Raw genomic sequence first — 18199 nt, 5'->3', positions numbered from 1 at the left:
CCTTTCGGTCAGCCCAGACAGGACTACAAAGCCACGTGGCTTCAGCTAACACACAGGCTCCCGTTTCTGGAGGTTAAATGAATCTGAGGGAACTGGGAGATGATAGAGAAAGCAAAACCAGGGAGAAGAAGTGGGAAGAGGAACCAATTAAAACTTGAGAAAATTCCTCGGAAGTTAGCTACCTCTTTTATTTATTTATTTATTTATTTATTTATTTAGTTTTTTTTCGAGACAGGTTTTCTCCATGTAGTTTTGGTACCTATCCTGGATCTCACTCTGTAGCCCAGGCTGGCCTCGAACTCAGAGATCCACCTGCCTCTGCCTCCCGAGTGCTGGGATTAAAGGCATGTGCCACCAACGCCCAGCTAGGAAGAGGTCTTAAATACTGGTTTACAGCACAATGGGAGAACCCCTGAGGGCAGAAGTTCGCTACAGATGTTTTACAATCTTGCATCTAAGCTGTTAACACCCATTATGCAGGATACACAAACAAGGAACTTCCCTTAAGTTAGCTACCTCTTTAAGATGCAACGAATTTACCAGGCCACAGCACTGTGCTGAGTACAGCTTCAAGGCTGAATGGGATGCAGGCCTGCCCTTGCCCGGCTCACAGCCTTGAGCAGACACTTACAGAAATTAGTGAATACAACAAACCACCACAGGGTCAGGGTACATTAAAGACAATTAATTCTCCTTTCCAGAGAAGGGAGTCACAGAAAGTAACAGCTGGCCTTGACCTTGAAGGATGAATAGGAGCTCACATGCTAAGGAACAGAATCAAGCTCCCAGGGCTGAGCAAAGCGTGAACATGAGATCTGGACGCTTGATCACACCTGTGGTGTTGGGCTGAAGCCTGCGTGTGCCCAGCCATCAGAGGCAGTGAGCGAAGACTGGGAGGCTGTTCAGGGGAAGCAGCTGCGGGTGGAGAGTGAGGCGGCAGTAGGAACACAGGACCTCTCACAGCAGACAGGGGAGAGGCTGCAGAGGGCGGCACAAGGCTCTGCACCACACGGAAGAGCACGCTGCAGGCGACGGAAAGTCCGTGTGGAAACAACTGCTTTGCAGCATGCCAGAAAAAGGCGCTTCGCAGGTCAACGACTGGGTAGGAAACCGCCTGGCTGGCTGAAAGAGTGGGTCTGTGTCCTGGTTCTGTGGCTGAGGGTGGAGGGAGGGGCCAGAGGATGGGTACTAGACTGGGTACCAATAGGACCCTGCTGAGCTGGGGTGATGGGCTGGGGCCGAGGACAGGGCTGTGGCGGCAGTAGCCGGAGGACCCCATTGCTCACAATAGTCCTTGGTGACAGTGCCAGTGACTGGGTGTGGCCTCCGGTCCTGTGTCCCCTGGAGGACTGCTCGGACAGCAAGCTTGGCTACATGCAAAGGGCTGGAGGCTGACAGGGAGCTCTGACGTTGGCGCCTTTGGCAGAAAGGAGGGTCCTGGGCCCGGATGCCGGCGTCCAGGCCCGCGTCCCCGTGCAAGTAACCAAGAATAGGCCCCTTGGGACCTGCACAGCCTATCCTGGATTACTTGAACGAGGCCACGGCCTTCGCCAGGGCCTTGGTCCTCTTGCTTTGCACCTGTGGTTCCCTCCCCTTTGGAGTGTCTGATTCCAGCCCTGGGGCCCCGGGGCGTCTACTGCCAAAGAGAAGGGGCTGGGGGAGCTGCGCATGCTCGCAGTCACCACAGGATTATTATTTCTTCCTCTCCATGCCACTGCACAGCTCTCCTGTGCCTCCTCTCAAGATCTCCGCAACTCCAGCCACAGTACTCAGCGTACAAGTCCGAGCTGCTTTGCCAATGTTAAATGCCCAGGTGCCTGCAGTTTCCGCTTTACAAAGGCTTTTGAAAACCATGAGATGTGGACACACCACCCTTCCCAGGTCCTGCTTCCTGCAAAGCCAGGTGGGGTCTCGGGGGGCTGTGTCTAGGGAAAAGAGTCCTGACTTGGAGTCAGGATTCTCATTTTGATACTTTTCATATACACTCTTGAGCCAACCCTTTCCCTAAGTGAGTCTCAGTTTCCCTATCTGGGCAATGAGCTGATGTCACAGGCCTGGGCACACTTCATTCAAGAGTCAGGGAGCAGGGATGGAGGGGTGGCTCAGTGGTTAAGAGCACTGGCTACTCTTCCAGAGGTCCCGAGTTCAATTCTCAGCAACCACATGATTCACAACCATCTGTAAGGAGATCTCGTGCCCTCTTCTGGTGTGCAGGCATACATAATAAAACAAAGAAAAAACAAACAACAAAACCAAGAGCATGGAAGAAGACTGATGCCAGCTGACTGCCGTCTTCATTCACAGCAGCCTGCTGATCCTAACACACCCTTCCTCCTTTGCTTTGGGGTGCCAGTGGAGAAAACCACATGGGACAAGACCAGTCTGGGGCCACTGTCATTAAGTGGACACCTCTTCCCAAGAGTGCCCTAACCAGAGGGCGAGCCTGTGGTGGTGGTGGGGAGAGGCAGTACAGAAACTCCCAAAAGTCTAAATCAAATCAAAGCACAATCACAGCTAACATCTGTGAACAGAAAAGGTCCCTCACAAACCTGGAGCAGAACAAATGTGTGTGAGGTAGAAATTCATTCACTGTACGCATTTAATTACTTTTGTTTTTTTAAGATACGGTTTCTCTGTGTAGCTCTGGCTATCCTGGAACTTGCTCTGTAGACCAGGCTGGCCTCGAATTCAAGAGATCCGCCTGCCTCTGCCCCAACTCTCAGCTCACTGTATTTATTATACAAAGTTTGTTTCCTGTGGCTGGAATAAAATTACCACTGAGATGAGAATTTAGAAATGACATTCGCAGGGAACGTGGTTACCAGAAGAAAATGCTTGCTAAAACTCCAGGTTAGCTTCAGTTTCTTACCTGGTGTATAGTTCCGTCGATTTCAACAGGAACAATGAAATCAGCATTACTAATGGGCTAGAGAGAAAAGAAACTGTGATTAATACATCTGAAAGGGAAAATAAAATTGGAAATTTTAGCAAGAAAAAAAGCTTGCCTGGACCAATATTTTGATAACTGGGGGAAACAGTTCAGGAGGGTGTTGGCACATGCCTTGGGTCCTTGAAATAACACAAGCAGGAAGGCACATTTCTTTCTGAGTGTTGTGGCGTTTCAGCATCCTGGTCCAACCTCTTGGTTACTTGCCTGCCTCAACTACAAAGGGTAATACCCCTGGCAAGAGAATGAGGCTCCTCAGAGACTCCAGCCCTTGTCCTGCCACCCAGACAGGATGAGGGGAACCACTGATGGCCACCAGGGGGCAGAGATGAAAGCCTGCTAGCCAGTGTCATTACCACTGGAAAAGCAATTTGTCCTTGGACTCACAGTGCGGGCAGCTTGGCAGGGAATGCTCAGAGCACTCACCCACAGCAGGCGGAAAGCCAGACACCACAGGCCAGGACCCTAGGCGGACTTTCCCTCTGGACTCAGTGTCTGCTCTCTTCATACTGCTATGGTGGTAGGTCTGATGGGTCCCCATGGCTCCATCAGGAGCCTCAAGCCCTGCCTGGTGGCTCCATCAGCAACCTCAGGCCCTGCCTGGTGGCTCCATCAGCAGCCTCAGGCCCTGCCTGGTGGCTTGGCCTGGCTTCTTGCTCTGGGATTGGAAGGCAGCCAGTCTCTCAACTGCTCTGTTCTAAGAAACACAAAATCCAGCTAACCCACAACTTCACAGGCATTTAACGTAACTCTTGGATAGTATTAGACACAGTTTGAAAAATGAAATGTGACTTTAGCAGTTATCATATCTCAATGACAGACTCATATGTAGTTCTAAACAGAATCCCACAAATTAGAAAAATTAAGGAACAGGTCCAAAAGAACTGGCGGTCTGAAGATCCGAGGGGCGAGAGACTCAGAGGAGGACAGAGGTGCATGGCGGCCACTGGGTAGAGAGGGTGTGCAGAACCTGTGCGCAGACTGTGAAGTGGGTCTGCTTTTCAGTTTACCAGTGCACCACACTCTTCCTTGACATAAACTGAAGAATGTGGAGTGTGCTAGACCATCAGCCCATCACTAGGTGGAGTGTGCTAGACCATCAGCCCATCACTAGGTGGAGCATGCTAGACCATCATCCCACCACTAAGTGCTGAGATGTGGGGGTGCTGTTGAAGTTTAAGACCATAGTTTATCTGTTTCCAGGGTAGAAAAGCAAGGAATGAACTCAAAATTTCATAATTTTACCACTGACATATCAAGTTATGAAAAACAGAAAAACGACTGAAGAAGAAACTGTCCCCGGCTCTGGATTATGAAATCACACCCCACACGGTGAAGTAAGAGGAGAATCAGCCCCAGCTGACAAGCGTGGTCCCTAAGCTCTCGTGTGCTGGGGCGATGCAGGCCATGCTGAAGCTAGTGCTTTCCATATGGAGTCTGGAGCTCGTGTGAACACAGCACTCACTGTCCCGAGACTCTGGAGTGCCCAGAACACTAGAAACCATAACCCAACTTGGAGAAGTAGCCCAGTCTGAGCCTGTGAGGTGGTGTGGCAAGGAGACGTGGCTTGGTGCAGTGTAGGCCTGATGAGAGGCATTTGATCCCACAAACCCACAGTGTAAGGACCGGACCCTAGAAGTTGTACTCTGACCTTTACACACACACACACACACACACACACACACACACACACACACGCACACACACACACACACAGGAAATTCTGTTCACAGCTTGCGGCAGCTGTGCCCTCTGAGCAGGGTCCAGAGACACCGGAGCTGCCAAGGCCCTGCCTCGGAGCCAGGAACCCTTGGAAATCTTGGGCAATTTTTCCAGAGCTCCTTGGGAGGAAGCTCTCTGTGCTATGACAGCAGCTGACACCACCCCCCACCTCCCCACCCTGCTCTGAAGGAGTTGAAGTCCTGAGCCGCTTGCTTCACAGAAAGGGAAATGTTGCAATGCCATTAAAGCTGAGCTTGGTTGGATACACAAGGCCAGTGTGGCCCCGGGACTAATCCTGGAAGAGCCCAGCCCTTGGAATGCTGGGTAATGAGGTGTTCCTACAAGCCTCAGCAGCTAGAATGAGGCCTCTTTTCACTGCCAGGTTATCCACCTCCCAAAGCCTTTAGAGACAGCCTCCTGGCCTTGTCCTCCTTGTTCAGTGAGAGGGCACAGTGTATCGATGCTGTTTCCAGCGGAAGGTGCGAGGTAAAGCTGATGGTTCTTCCTGCCTGATGGCCTGCCAGGAATGACAGGGTCTCAGGTGGGACACCCAGCCCACCACGGGGGTGCCAGTCACATCTCTCGGTGAAGCAAGAGGCGCCCCAGGGCAGGGGGGAAATGAGGAATGGTGGCACTGGGCGGGGTAGAGCCGTTTCACCGACAGGAATGGTCCATGAGACCAGCGTCAGGCTCTTAGAAACGCCCACTGATCTCCCCAGCACATCAAGCACGTGTTCCAAATGTCAGCATTTGCCTCTTTTACACAATTTCTTCTCCTTCGAGGAGGGTGAATTAACTCACTGTCGTAACAATGCAGCCACTGCTGCTCCAGTGTGGGGCCTCTGTTCTTTGAACTGTTTCTGGTGGTGAGATGGGGTGGGGAAAGTGGTCAGGAAGCCTCTGACACTCACTTGGACGCAGCCTAGCTGCAGCCCGTCACCCGCGAGAGGGCTGTGAAGGTGGTACTCGGCCATGACGGGCACAAGAAACCTCAGCACAAAGTGATCAGAATGAATGGCCCGGCCCATCGGGATAAGGCTTCCTGAGAGCTCAAACATTAATCTGGGATCATCACCAGGACAGCAGGGCACCCGTCAGTTTTCAGCAACATCCCATCCCTGGGCACTGACTGCCCATACCACCTGAACCCAAAAGCATTTCTACAGGGTTTAGAGCAAGGAAGCCCAGATCTCAAGGAAGTACTCAGTGATGCTGGCAGCCCAGCAATTTCTTCCCCAAACCAATGTGTTAATGTTCAACTCTTAGCTCCGGCTCAGTTGGGCTAAAGGGGTAGGTTCAATCCAAATCCCGAGTTCTTGGGCTTTCTTCATGAGAAGTGAAGTCACACACACACACAACCACACTCTCAGCTTTTCTCACGGTGGTCATGAAGTCACAAAGACACCCCCCCCCCCCCCCCCCCCCCCCCCCCACCACGCGATCCTGAATGTGGCATTTACCTTAAATGAGCTGTGCACCAGGGTTTCGTCCAGGTCAATGACCACACACTTCTTCCCGTGGTCGAGCACGGTCACCTCCGGAAGGAGGTATTTAGCTGGCGGCTAAAGGAAGAAAAAAACAATCAGTGTTATAAACTCAGTGTAAGAGTCTGACTCCCCCTCCGTCTCTGCCACAGCAGAGACTACACTAATGAGGGTGTAAATGAAAGCAAACATTTAAAGGCCAGGTCAAGCCTATCATGTCACGTAACTAAAAGCAGTAACAACAAGGATTCTGCATTGGAGATTCTGCCCCACTGAAACTGTCTGTGACTGACTGAAGTGAGGACCTGGGCTCTGCATCAAGCCTGGGGTTCAATATCACCTCAGACACTCTTTGTTAGTAGTTGAGATGATTATACCTCCATGTGAAATAGATGTTTATCAGTTGTACCAACAGCAAACCACCCAACATTCTTCCTGGCATGTACAGGGTGGCCATTAGTATTATTAAAATGGATTACATAAGAATGAATGTTTACATGTAATAACTATTCTGACTTCACAGGCCTATTTCCTGGCATCTTATTTTCCCTAAAATTTCACTGTATGGAATTTTAGGAAACTTTGGAGCTGTGTTAGACCCATGAAAATTTTATTTATGTGTATACATGTGTGCCTGCTTGTCTGTATGTGCACTTTGTGCGTGCAGTGCCTGTAGAGGCCAGGAGAGGGCATCAGATCCCTGGAACTGCAGTTCCAGGTGGTGGTTGTGAACCACCATGTGGGTGCTGGAAGCGGAACCCAGGTCCTCTGCAAGGGCCACACAAAGTCTTAATTGCTGAGCAGTTTCTTCAGCCCCATGCCCGGCATTCTTGAAAACATGCAAAGAGATGTTGTAGACCTGCCAACAACTTGTCCTTCAAGTATTAAAACTGAAACTGGTGGGCACAGCTCCTGCACTGTTGTGGTGTGGAACCGATGGCTGAGGCATCTGTACCTCTTATCTCAAGTTAGACTTTAATCCACGTGCTGTGTTAACTAAAAAAAATCTGTGCTCATAGCAGCTGACTCCTCTCCTGTGATGGGGTCATAAGGAGCTAATAATACACGGCTTCATAATTTCAGCAAGCCTGCTCTGTTCTAAGTATTGACTTCTTTGGGCCTTGCCTCATTCCAGAGATAATGTGAAGTATTTTAATTGACTGTGGTATGTTCAGTGGCTGATGTTAACTAGTTAATTTTTTCCCTGCAAACTGTTTAATATTTGATACAAAACAAAACATAATTAAATATCTAGACTCAATCATGGAAGAATGAGCAGTAGAGTTTTTCAAGCAAGACAAGCAGGCCTGAAATCAGAAGTATTTTCTTTAAAGTGGCTGGTTCCTTTCACTTTTGAACATTCGCTGATGGAAGAAAATAATAATCTGAAGCTAGGCTGGATGGTGTGTACCTGTGGTCCAGGAGGGCTACTCAGGAGGCCAAGGCAGGAGGATGAACAAGACTTGTCTAGGCTACAGAGTGAGCTTAGGGGCTTGTTTGGCCAACTTAGTGAGACCCTGGCTCAAAAAGTAGGGCCAGGATCTGGCTCAGAGGAAGAACGCCGGCATGTGTGATCCGGTTCAGTGGAAGAAGCCAGCATGTGTGATCTGGCTCAGTGGAAGAAGCCAGCATGTGTGATCCTGCTCAGAGGAAGAACGCCGGCATGTGTGATCCGGCTCAGTGGTAGAAGCCGGCATGTGTGATCCAGCTCAGAGGAAGAACACTGGCATGTGTGATCTGGCTCAGTGAAGACACTGCCTGGCAGTGGAAGAAGCTGATCTGTCAGTGGAGAACCGGCATGTGTGATCCTGCTCAGTGGAAGAAGCTGGCATGTGTGATCTGGCTCAGTGGAAGAAGCTGGCATGTGTGATCCGGCTCAGTGGTAGAACGCTGGCATGTGTGAGGTATTGCAGTTAGTTCCTAGGCTGAAAATAAAATTAAAATGGAACTCTAGCTAGCCCAATGGTAAATGTAAACCACAGGGCAGGTTAGCTAAAGAGGCAGGTACCATGATACATGGCACAGGGGCTGAGCAAAGAGGTGATGCGGAGCCAGAAACAGTCCTGACCCCAGGGTGCTCTCTGCACCGATGTTTTTTTCTAAACACAGAGAAGAAAAACCCCAGAGGTCTAACTTCCACCGCTCTAACTAAAGCTGATTTCCAGTCCTCCATGGCCTCCTGGCATCAGCAGGGGAGGTGGGGACATGCCCTGGCCACTGACATGGAATTCAGGGACTGAGAGGGACTGTTTTCATCACTATAAACCACTGAGTCAGAAGGTTATTTAAAAAAAAAAAGATAACTCACAAGAAGTTTTGTACAAAAACATGTTTTTAAGAAGGCAGGGTTGAACATAACCCAGATAGGGAATTCTTTCTTTGGGCCACAGCAGAAGGTATGCGTGTGACCACGGTAAACTTTGTTTGGATTTTATCACATAGTTATGTGAAAGTCACAGTCTCCCTGTGAAGAATACGGACAGGTAAGAACTTTCCCCTTCCTATCTCCCCTCCCCCAGGGCTAGCCGCTCCCCTCCAGTCCTTCCCTTTGTTTGATGCACTACTAAAGCAATGTTTATAACTTAAGTCATTGAAATTGCTGGCCTGGAAAACAAGGCCCTAGCAATTCTCACAGATCCAAAAACACCAAAGACTTGCAAAAGCGGCTCCGTGACTTTCCAAGACTAAAGATGACCTCCTCGGCATATGTATCCACACATTACCAGCATTCTCTGCGTTAACAGTAATTAAAAAACAGATATCCCTGACCAAATGATGCAGGTGAGATCAAGTGCAGCGAGACTCCGTGAGCAAGCCACTGATTTTACAGAGAGAAAGGCCAGGCTGCAGGAAGATGGAGGGAGGGCCCCATCAATCCCTAGCCCTTCACACAGCTTCCCGGGAAGCCTCCTTTGGAGGAATGCAAATTCCTCAGTCCACTGCTAAGACCTCTGGAGAGCTGTGCTCTTGGCAATCCCAGGACACTGTAAAGCTGCCACAGTGCTTTGTGACTTAGCTTGAATCGTTCACTTGAAGATCTAACCAAATCTTTGAGGTCATCATAAGGCTTAAGAACAGGAAAAGTAGCCATTACATAGTTACTGCAGAGCTGTGAGCTGACCTGGGCAGCATCCATGCTAAGGTAAGCACTCTAGCCCTGAGCCACATACACCCCCTTTTTACTTTGAAATGTGAGAAAAGGTCTTACTAAGGTACCCAGGCTGGCCTTGAACTCACTCTACCTTAGCCTCCCGTATAGCAGGAATTAGAAGCCTGTACTATCAGACTAGTCATTAAAAAAACAAAACAAAACAAAAACCTTTCAATTGTTATTATTGTGTGTGGACACCTGGATGCCATGTGTGTGAAAACCAGAGGACAACTCTGGAGTCTGCCGTCTTCTTCCACCTGTATGTGGGCTCTAGGGGTGATCTCGGGTTGCCAGGCTCACTTGGCAAGCACCTTTACCCACCAAGTCATCTTGCTGGCCATCTGGTCTGGAACTCTCAACCCTCCTCGGGGTGGGATTACAAGCATGGGCCACTGAGTATGATAACAATGACCTTTTCCATACAAAGTCACACAAATGCACGTATGGGATTTGCGGGGTGGGGCAGAAACATGGAAGTGGGGGAGGAAGAAGTCATCGTGGTTTGCATCTGAAGTCTGGGAATGAGATTTCCAGTTTTATCAAAAAGCTTCTGGCAGATAACACAGATGGACTGTTAGGTCTGTTCTGACTCCCCTTTTACTTTCACGTTCAGCTGTACCGCCAGGGCTCCACGTGCACATCAGTGAGACTCGTAACTTCAGCAAGGGTGTGAGACAACAGGATTTGAGTCGCAGACCCTGTGGCATCTTTCAGTGAGGATGCCATCTTCACAAGCTTGTCTGAAGCCACGACCACTCAGTGTACGTGAACTTCCCATCCCTACATGTCTTCCTTACCCTTCAACATCAGACTGTAACTAAAACGCCCACAAAACTTCCCAATGAGTGAGGCCCTGACTCCTAGCCCATGGGTGGTACACACAAGCTACTAACTGAAACTTTCAACAGTCCATGTTAACATGTCACTCTAGTGGTGTGTCAAAGATGATGACTCCATAAAGGTTTAGGGCAGTACAGCAGCCACTGGAGTACCATGCCATGCTTTCTAAATGGATGAAGAACATCAAAACCTCAGAGAAGAACACGAGTCATGGGTCACAGTTACAGAGTGGATGGATGTCCCTAAGCACAGAATCAGGAGTCATAAAACATCAGATGAATATATTTAACTATAGAAGAATAAAATTTGTGGCCAAAATGATTATAAACAAGGTCAAAAGATACATTTTAGTCTTTTAACATTAAAAACTTAGAAAAAAAACCCAATTTAGTGTGTGTGTGTGTGTGTGTGTGAACACATGGAGGTCACAGGACAACTGTGGGGGATGGTTCTCTCTTTCTGCCACGTGGGTCTCAAGGAATCAGACTCAGATCATCAGCCTTGGCAACAAGCTGATGCCCAAGCACCTTACCCACTGAGCTCCTTCTTAGGCCCAAGCACCACTTCCTAAACATTTAAAAAAGATAATTCAAGATAAAACCCAGATGGGTAGGATGGAAGCAAGGTGTGTGGCCAATGAGAAACTGTTCATATTCACTGGTCAACAGATGCCAGTCAAAGCAATTAATCAATAGCATTCTTTGCTTTTGGATTAGCAAAGGTTAAAAGCCTTTGAGAAGCATTTTCAGAACGGGAATGGGGTCATCTCATAGTCATCAGTTTTTGGAGGGCAATTTGGCTCCGATAACTAACAATGTAGAACAGGCTGCTGGACCTAGTGTGTTCAGTTAGGACCCGACTGTAGAGGTCCACATACACACAGATACTCCTGTAACAATGCTTGTTGACGTACACTAACGGCAGCCTTGTGAATGTAATCAGTGACAGGCAAAGCAGTGAGGTAGGTGCACATATGCTGATGTGCGTGCGGAAAGATGCTCAAGGCGCTGATGGCTAGCGACAGATCGCTTGCAGAACGGTAGGAGGAACACAAGCTCAGTGTACAAACATGTTTGTTTGGAAGCTTTCTGAGAGGGGCGGAACGAACACTAATGACAGTTATGGGAGATCGTGGGAACTGCTGGGAGGATTTTTTCCTTTTATGCTAATTTTCCATCATTTAAAATTTAACTACTGGCTTGAATTATTGTTTAATGAGAAGTTCAACGTCTAAAGCTTTTGGGAAAAGAGCAGCATGTGAAGAAGGGAGGGAAGCAGGGGTGAGGCCTGCAGCAGAGACAGGGGACTCTGCACCAGCAGTTGCCCTGGGCACCTGTGGCCTCAGATGGCCCTTCCTCTTTCCTGGAGAAAGCCTTCAGGAGGCCAGGGGACCTGGTCTGGAGGCACAGTACCTGTTGAGGTGTGTAGTCCTTTGATCAGCACCCCCAGTTTCGGTCACTCTCAATACTACCCAGAATCCCCTCTGCTCCAGGAAGAACAGGGTCCGTCTACCTAAGTGACCAGGGGCCTTGGGGAACCAATCAGTACAGACTTTACCAGGGAGGCCAGGACTTAGAACTCAGGACTGAACTGAGCCCAGATGACCTCGCAGGCAGTGGAGGTGCCAAGGGTGGGACTGTCCTCCTTCCTGTCATCATTTAAAGATGCAAATCGGGGCTGGGGTGCAGCTCAGTGGTAGAGTGCTTGTTTAACAGGCCCAAGGTAATCCCCAGTAATGGGAGGGGGCAAGGAGGAGCGCCAAAGCAAGACACTAGTTACTTCAGCCAGGTGCTGCGTTTTGGAAGCCAGTCTCAAGAGTCACATGGCCTGACCCACCGTCTGTTGTAGATGCAGGGCAGAGGCTGTAGTTTATTGATCTCATGCTAAGATAAATTACACAAGGAACCTTCTTGTCCCTGTTTACTTTATGCTGGGATTGTGTACATGGTTGAGCCTAGTTTGTGGGAAAAGGGCCAGTGTCCTCGGCAGAGTTTGCGTGGTCCACAGATTCTTTCATCTAGCACCTAGTTTTACAGTGGCCATGAATTACCTTTCTGTAGAGTAGTGACATTGAATGGGAGGGGGCAATAGATGCTGCCACCCATTTACTACAGACACTTGTGCAAGAAAAATGTACGAAAAGACCTCTGTAGAGGTTAAAGGAAGCCCTGTGATCGAGCCTGCTGGGTGCCCCCTGGAAACACTGGCTCAGATGCTGCCCGATCAATCTTTCCCCCAGTGAAGCCCAACCCCTAGGCGGTCAATAGAGACTGAAAGTCTTGAGAAAAATAAAATGATTGACCTTTTTGGGCCAGTTGCAAATGAGACGTGGTACCAAAAAGCTTTCTTGGGCAATCCACACTCATAAAACGCACTCTATTCAGTGTAGGACAGCTGTACTTCTCGGAGGCTCCAGGAAATATGTCAAAGTGTACACACACAGATTGGAATCCCATAATAGGAATCAGATAATCCTTACAGACTAAAAGACCAATTCACGGTTTAGAAACTGACTCCTTCCCTGAAGACATGGGGCTGTGCCTAGCTGTAAAGTTCCTCAGGGAAGTTGTTTGCTGCGCGGTGTGAGGCTGGAGAGCTGCTGGCTGAGCAAGGGGGGCCGTAGGAGAGCAAATGGTAGGCCCAGTGGAGGCCTGGGGACAGGCACAACTTGGATCCGGAATTCAGGTTTTAAAAGGGTAAGTGAGGTGGCCTGGCAGAGGCAGAGTCGCAGAGCAGCTGGCCTGAGGGGACTGGCTCCTGTGAGTTTAAGGCGTCTAAGCTGAAGGTTCCTCTCAGCCCAGAGCTGCAGCCAAGCAGCCCTGGAACAGCAACATTGAGCAGGTTCAGTGAGCCAGACTCTGCTGTGAGGAGCAAGTCTGGGCAATGTGTGTTGTTCTCCAGATCAGAGGAGCTGGGCCAATGCAGTAAGGTGGTGGGGGGTGGGGTGGGGGGCTCAGGCCACCTCAGTTTACTGGGAGGTTCTTCTTGGGAGAAAGGAAATGGGGGTTGCAGGGAGAAGAGAGATGAGCAGCCGGCGAACGATGCAGCTGTCTGCTTTCTCCCCGGAAGGGCTGTCCCGATCACAGCTCAGACTAGCTTTGTTTCTTTGCCTTTTCTTTTTTTAAATAAATGTTTATACCACGTGATAAAACTCAACAGAAGCAAGAACATTGAAAAACCTTTCCCCTGAGTATGCCCGAAAGCCTGAAGGATGTTATGCATGTTTTAATAGAACTGGATGAAGATACATACGCTTGGTACGGGAATGACCTGCCTCTGGTCACCCTGAGGAAAAAGAAAAGAAAATCATCGTCAGGATGGAAGAGAAAGAGATCACATTCTCAGAAGAAACTTCTAAGCTCTCTTGAGCACAAACAGCAATGGCCTTCCCACCCCTCCACCCTGGTGGCAGTCAGTGAGCCAAGGGACTTCCGGGAGGGAGCAGGCCCATGCTGCTTCCAGACTCCTCCCCGACTTGGAGGCAGGGCTTACAAGGCTCAGCCTCTCTATTTATTTAAACAGTGTGTGCCCTGCTCCCAGGAATCTGCCTCTAACTTAAAAACAAAACCAAACACTCATATTTTGATCCCCACCCCTCTAATAACTGGCTTGTTTCTTGTTTTTAAGCAATTTCCCCCTAAAAGGACATCAGTCTAACACGCAGGGAAAGGGAGGCAGGTTTATCAGATTACAAGGAATGCCTGACCACTCCAGGGCCTCCTAGCATGAGGAGAGAATGGGAAAGAGGACAGGCAGGGTAAGGTACAAGAAGTTCCCTCCCAGGCTACCCACGGAGCAGCTATCCCCTTTAAGGGAAACAACTTTGTATTCACCGAGGGTGTTAAGAAAATTCATGCCCCAAGGAAGGGCCTCAGCTAGCCTCAGCCCAGAATACCAGCCACTGCAAACCCAAGGGAAAAAAAAAGTTTTATTTATTTTTTGTGGTTTTTTTTTTTTTTCTTTTTCATATGCTGGGATAGGGAGATATACTGCTTCATGTCTCCAATTGGAGGATTTGTGAAAAGATGTATCCATGGTTACCAAAGTGGTCATGGTCTCCTGTGAAGGCCAAACCTGATGGTAAAGGCAGGTGGCTGGTGCCTCCTGGTAGCTCTGCTGAGACCCGCATGGTGACTTCCTGATCCTCTTTGGCCCCTAGACATCACCTCTGTGGGGGTAACGTAATTCCTCTTTTCTCTAAAATGACCCTGATGGCTCCTTCCTTTGCCAGGAAGCCTCCAAAAGGGACCCCTCTCTACCACTCTAAGCGGCCTCTATCATTGGGGAGCTGTGTGGCTCTCTCACACAATAGCACATTGAATCAAATCCTGACGTCCAACAACTCCTGCAGGGAACTTCATTCCAGAAATATCTAAACAATACCATTCCCAGTGTCTGGACTCAGGAGCAGACGGCTGCTATCAGTGGGGGAGATTTTAACCAGAAGCTCGTAAGTGCTGGCCCCTTTTGAGACGTGATATTGAGCCAGATGACAGTGAGGATGCCTTCTAACTGCTCACACAACAGCATCTCTGGCCTGCCTCACCAGGGTGCCTCCCAGAGCAGGGACAAGTCTCTAAGTACTACAAGTGCTCCTGGAGGTAAAGCCATGTAAGAAGCCCTGCTCCAGACAGAGACCACAGAGCCCTACTCAGTCAGCTTCAGAAACACCTGTCACGAGCTGAACATGCGTGTGGAGAGGCCACGAGAGCACAGCCGAGGGCTGACAGAACAGGGACAATGAACACACAGAAGTGTTGAGCCACAGGTATGTGAGAATGAGGACTGCATGTGTGTGTACACATGTGTGTGTGAGGTGTGTGTGTATGCATGAACATGTGTGTACTATGAGGGGTGTGTATGTGTGTGTGTAGGGAGTGTAAGTGCATGTATAGGATATGTGAATTGGTGTGTACAGGGCATGTGTATATAGGGAGTGTATGTATGGGGTATGTATGTATGTGTGCATTTATGTTTCTGGCAATCCCTTTGAGGCTCTCCTTACTCCTGGGGTCCCCCAGGTCACTGCCATTGGAGTCTTCTGGACACTGACTCCTCTTAGTCTCTGGATGCTGCTGCCGTCCAGGTCCAGGGGGAGTGAGATGCCCCGTGACTGTCAGCTCCAAGCATTGCTGCAGAATGGTTGAAAAGTTTCCAACTCTTCCTCTTTCCAGGGCAGATGGTGTCTCAGCAGTTGCCTGCTCCATCCTGTCCATGGCTTTCTCTCCATCTTCCCCACCACGCTGAGCTAGGAGAGGCAGGGAGCCCTGCAGACTTCAGTGGAGTCAGGTCTGGGGTCTACGTCCACATCTGGGCTTGGCCCGGGTTCTGTGGGTGTGCTGGTGGAATTCAGTGTAAGAGGCAGAGCATCCCCTGGGAGTCAGCTTCCCCTATCCACACGGATCCACAGACCATGCAGTTGTTATACAGACAACACCCCACTTTAGACTGAACTAATTTTAAAAGATTTATTTTATGTGATGTGTATGAGTGTTTTGCTTGCATGTACGTCTATAAACCATATGCATGCCTGGTGCCCATGGAGGCCAGAGGGGGTGTCAGATCTCACGACTGGAGTTATAGAGGGTTGTGAGCTGCCACATGGGTGCTGGGAACCCAACTCGAGCCCTTTGGAACAGCAGCCAAACTGCTGAGCTTTCTCTCCAGCCCTCCACCCCCAAAATAAAAACCACCTGAATTATTTAAAAAGACATTTTGGCAAATGTGAATAGAGGCAGCCTATAAATGAACAGGAATTCTAAGCGAGACTACCATTCCCAAAGGAGTGCCTTTAAAAGGTGTTTATCTCAACACACAACTGAGGACCCCGGTTCCCTTCACTTAGGGAATTTCTCCACAGTGACAGTGTCTTAAATCGCTTATTTAAAAAAATCTTCCTATTACATCAATTTCTTATTTATTTTGTGTGTGCTTGTGGGTGAGGGCCGCCCCGCACAAGTGAAGGCTGGAAGACAACAACTTGCATGAGCTGGTTCCCTCCTTCCGCCACGTGGGTCCCAGGGATGGAACTCAGCTGTCGGGCTTGGTAGCAAAAGCCTTTTCCTGCTGAGCCGCCTCATGGCAATAGTTCCAAGCGGGGAGGGAGAGAAGGGCCTGGGGAGAGCTGCTTGGAACTGGGGCAGGATACGAACCACAGTGGACTCTCACGGTACATGTTACTGAGTTATACACACTCTGGGGTAACATCTGCTAGGACAGCTGTCTTTCAGTGTGCGCATCCTTAAGCTTTCTTCAATATTCTCTGATGATTTTTCCTTCCACAAGAATCCAAGCCCATCCAGAAGCACAGAAGAGCTAGCCTAGCTTTCAGCCATTCGAATCAGTTTTTATCTCTCTCGGGCATCTATATAAACAGTGACGTCATCTACAAGCAAGGCTAATTTTATAACTTTTCCATATTTATACCAACTGTTTCATTTTCCTGTTTTATCCCACCAGCCAGAACCTACCAATGATTCGACTGTGTTGTTTGCTGCTCATTTTCAGAAGACAGAATAGCTTTTTAATCATGATTTTATCATAGCTTTCTTCTTGTACTTGGCCATATTTTTGGTCATATGGAAGGATGGCTGGGCTATCAAATACCCCATTTATTAGATTTTTTTTTTTTTTTTTTTGGTTTTTCGAGACAGGGTTTCTCTGTGTAGCTTTGCGCCTTTCCTGGAACTCACTTGGTAGCCCAGGCTGGCCTCGAACTCACAGAGATCCGCCTGCCTCTGCCTCCCAAGTGCTGGGATTAAAGGCGTGCGCCACCACCACCCGGCTTTTTTTTTTTTTTTTTTGGCCCATTTATTAGATCTTTTATCACTGTAAATGTCTTTACTGTGTCTAATGCTTTTAAAATTTATTTATTTATTTATTTTATTTGTGTGCATGCATGTGATGTGTGTGGGTGCCTGTGGAGGCCAGACAAGTGCATCAGATCCCCTAGAGGGGCACTGAATGATGGTTGTGAGCAGCCTCACAAGGATGCTAGGAACCGAACCCAGGTCCTCTGCAAGAGCAGCCAGTGCTCTTACCCAGTGAGCCATCTCTCCAGCCCCTAACATATTTGACTCAATTCTGCTTGATCTGATACTAACATTGCCTTAACAGTAAGACTCCTTTTGTTGGGTTTGGTCTGTCCTTCTACACTGCACCCATCTCTTTACTTCCTGCTTTCTTTTATCTTGCTGTGTTTGAAGTTATTATGGAAACAATTCACTACTCATTGTGACAGGCATTAGCCAGGCAACACCCAGTCATCCCAGCCTCTCTTCTGGGTACATGGGAAGGTACTTGTGTTTTAGTGACTTTGAAGTGAGGTATAGCCATGGTCTTGCTGTGGCCACTAAAGTCAAAATGCATTTGCTCCTGGGTCAAATGCCACAGTCCTGCAGGCACTGTGACAGTCGAGGAAGCCGAAACCCTGGGCCATCATCACTGTACGTCCATGAATGAGATGAGTTGATCTGCCACACACAGCAGCTCACAGGTGGCCACTGAGTCCGTGAGATGTGGCTAGCCCACACTAAGATGTGAGCTAATATAAAACATATGTATTAGTTCTTAAACTGGTAAGAAATTATCCAACAATATTCTATTGGTCCCATGTTCAAACCTTGGTTATACTGGGTTAAGTACAATATTACTAATTTCATTTGTTGTAAATTATTTTTTGAAATGTGACTAGAATGATTTAAATTAGATTTGTGACTCAGTATATTTTCACAGAAGACTCAGCCAATCGATGACAAACAAAGTATGGAGGAAAAATAAAACTTTTAAATAACTCTCCAAACTAATTTTTAAAATTAATTTTAAAATTTAAAATAAAAGATTTATTTTTTTTTATGTGTGAGTTATTTTGTCTGCATATATGCATGTGTGCAGTGTTTGTAAGGGCACTGGACCCCTTAAACTAGATGGAGTTACAGATGGCTGTGAGCCAACACATGGGTGCTCGGAACTGAACCTGCAGCCCCCTTAAATTAACTCTTATTTAGTGTATGTGTGTGTGTGTGTGTGTGTGTGTGTGTGTGTGTGTGTGTGCGC

The 18199-nt window shown here is 48.5% G+C and overlaps 1 protein-coding gene across 2 annotated transcripts in view; it reads right to left on the bottom strand.

The window, feature by feature from the left end:
- The window catches only part of Ctdspl (CTD small phosphatase like), a 125461-nt gene that overhangs the window by 11130 nt on the left and 96132 nt on the right, over nucleotides 1-18199 (bottom strand). Inside the window, exons 3-5 of one of the 2 annotated variants that reach the window (XM_028856417.2) lie at nucleotides 13397-13429; nucleotides 6130-6231; nucleotides 2870-2926 (exon numbers count right to left, since the gene is read on the bottom strand). In XM_028856417.2, coding sequence (XP_028712250.1) covers nucleotides 2870-2926; nucleotides 6130-6231; nucleotides 13397-13429 — 192 coding nt within the window. The remainder of the gene's footprint in view (nucleotides 1-2869; nucleotides 2927-6129; nucleotides 6232-13396; nucleotides 13430-18199) is intronic. The other variant, XM_037208021.1, reaches the window with a different exon arrangement.

Source organism: Peromyscus leucopus, chromosome 7 (genome assembly GCF_004664715.2).
Source record: "Peromyscus leucopus breed LL Stock chromosome 7, UCI_PerLeu_2.1, whole genome shotgun sequence".
Taxonomy (NCBI): Eukaryota; Metazoa; Chordata; class Mammalia; order Rodentia; family Cricetidae; genus Peromyscus; species Peromyscus leucopus.
The sequence above is the reverse complement of the archived record's forward strand: the minus strand, read 5'-3'. Positions and strand labels throughout refer to the sequence as shown.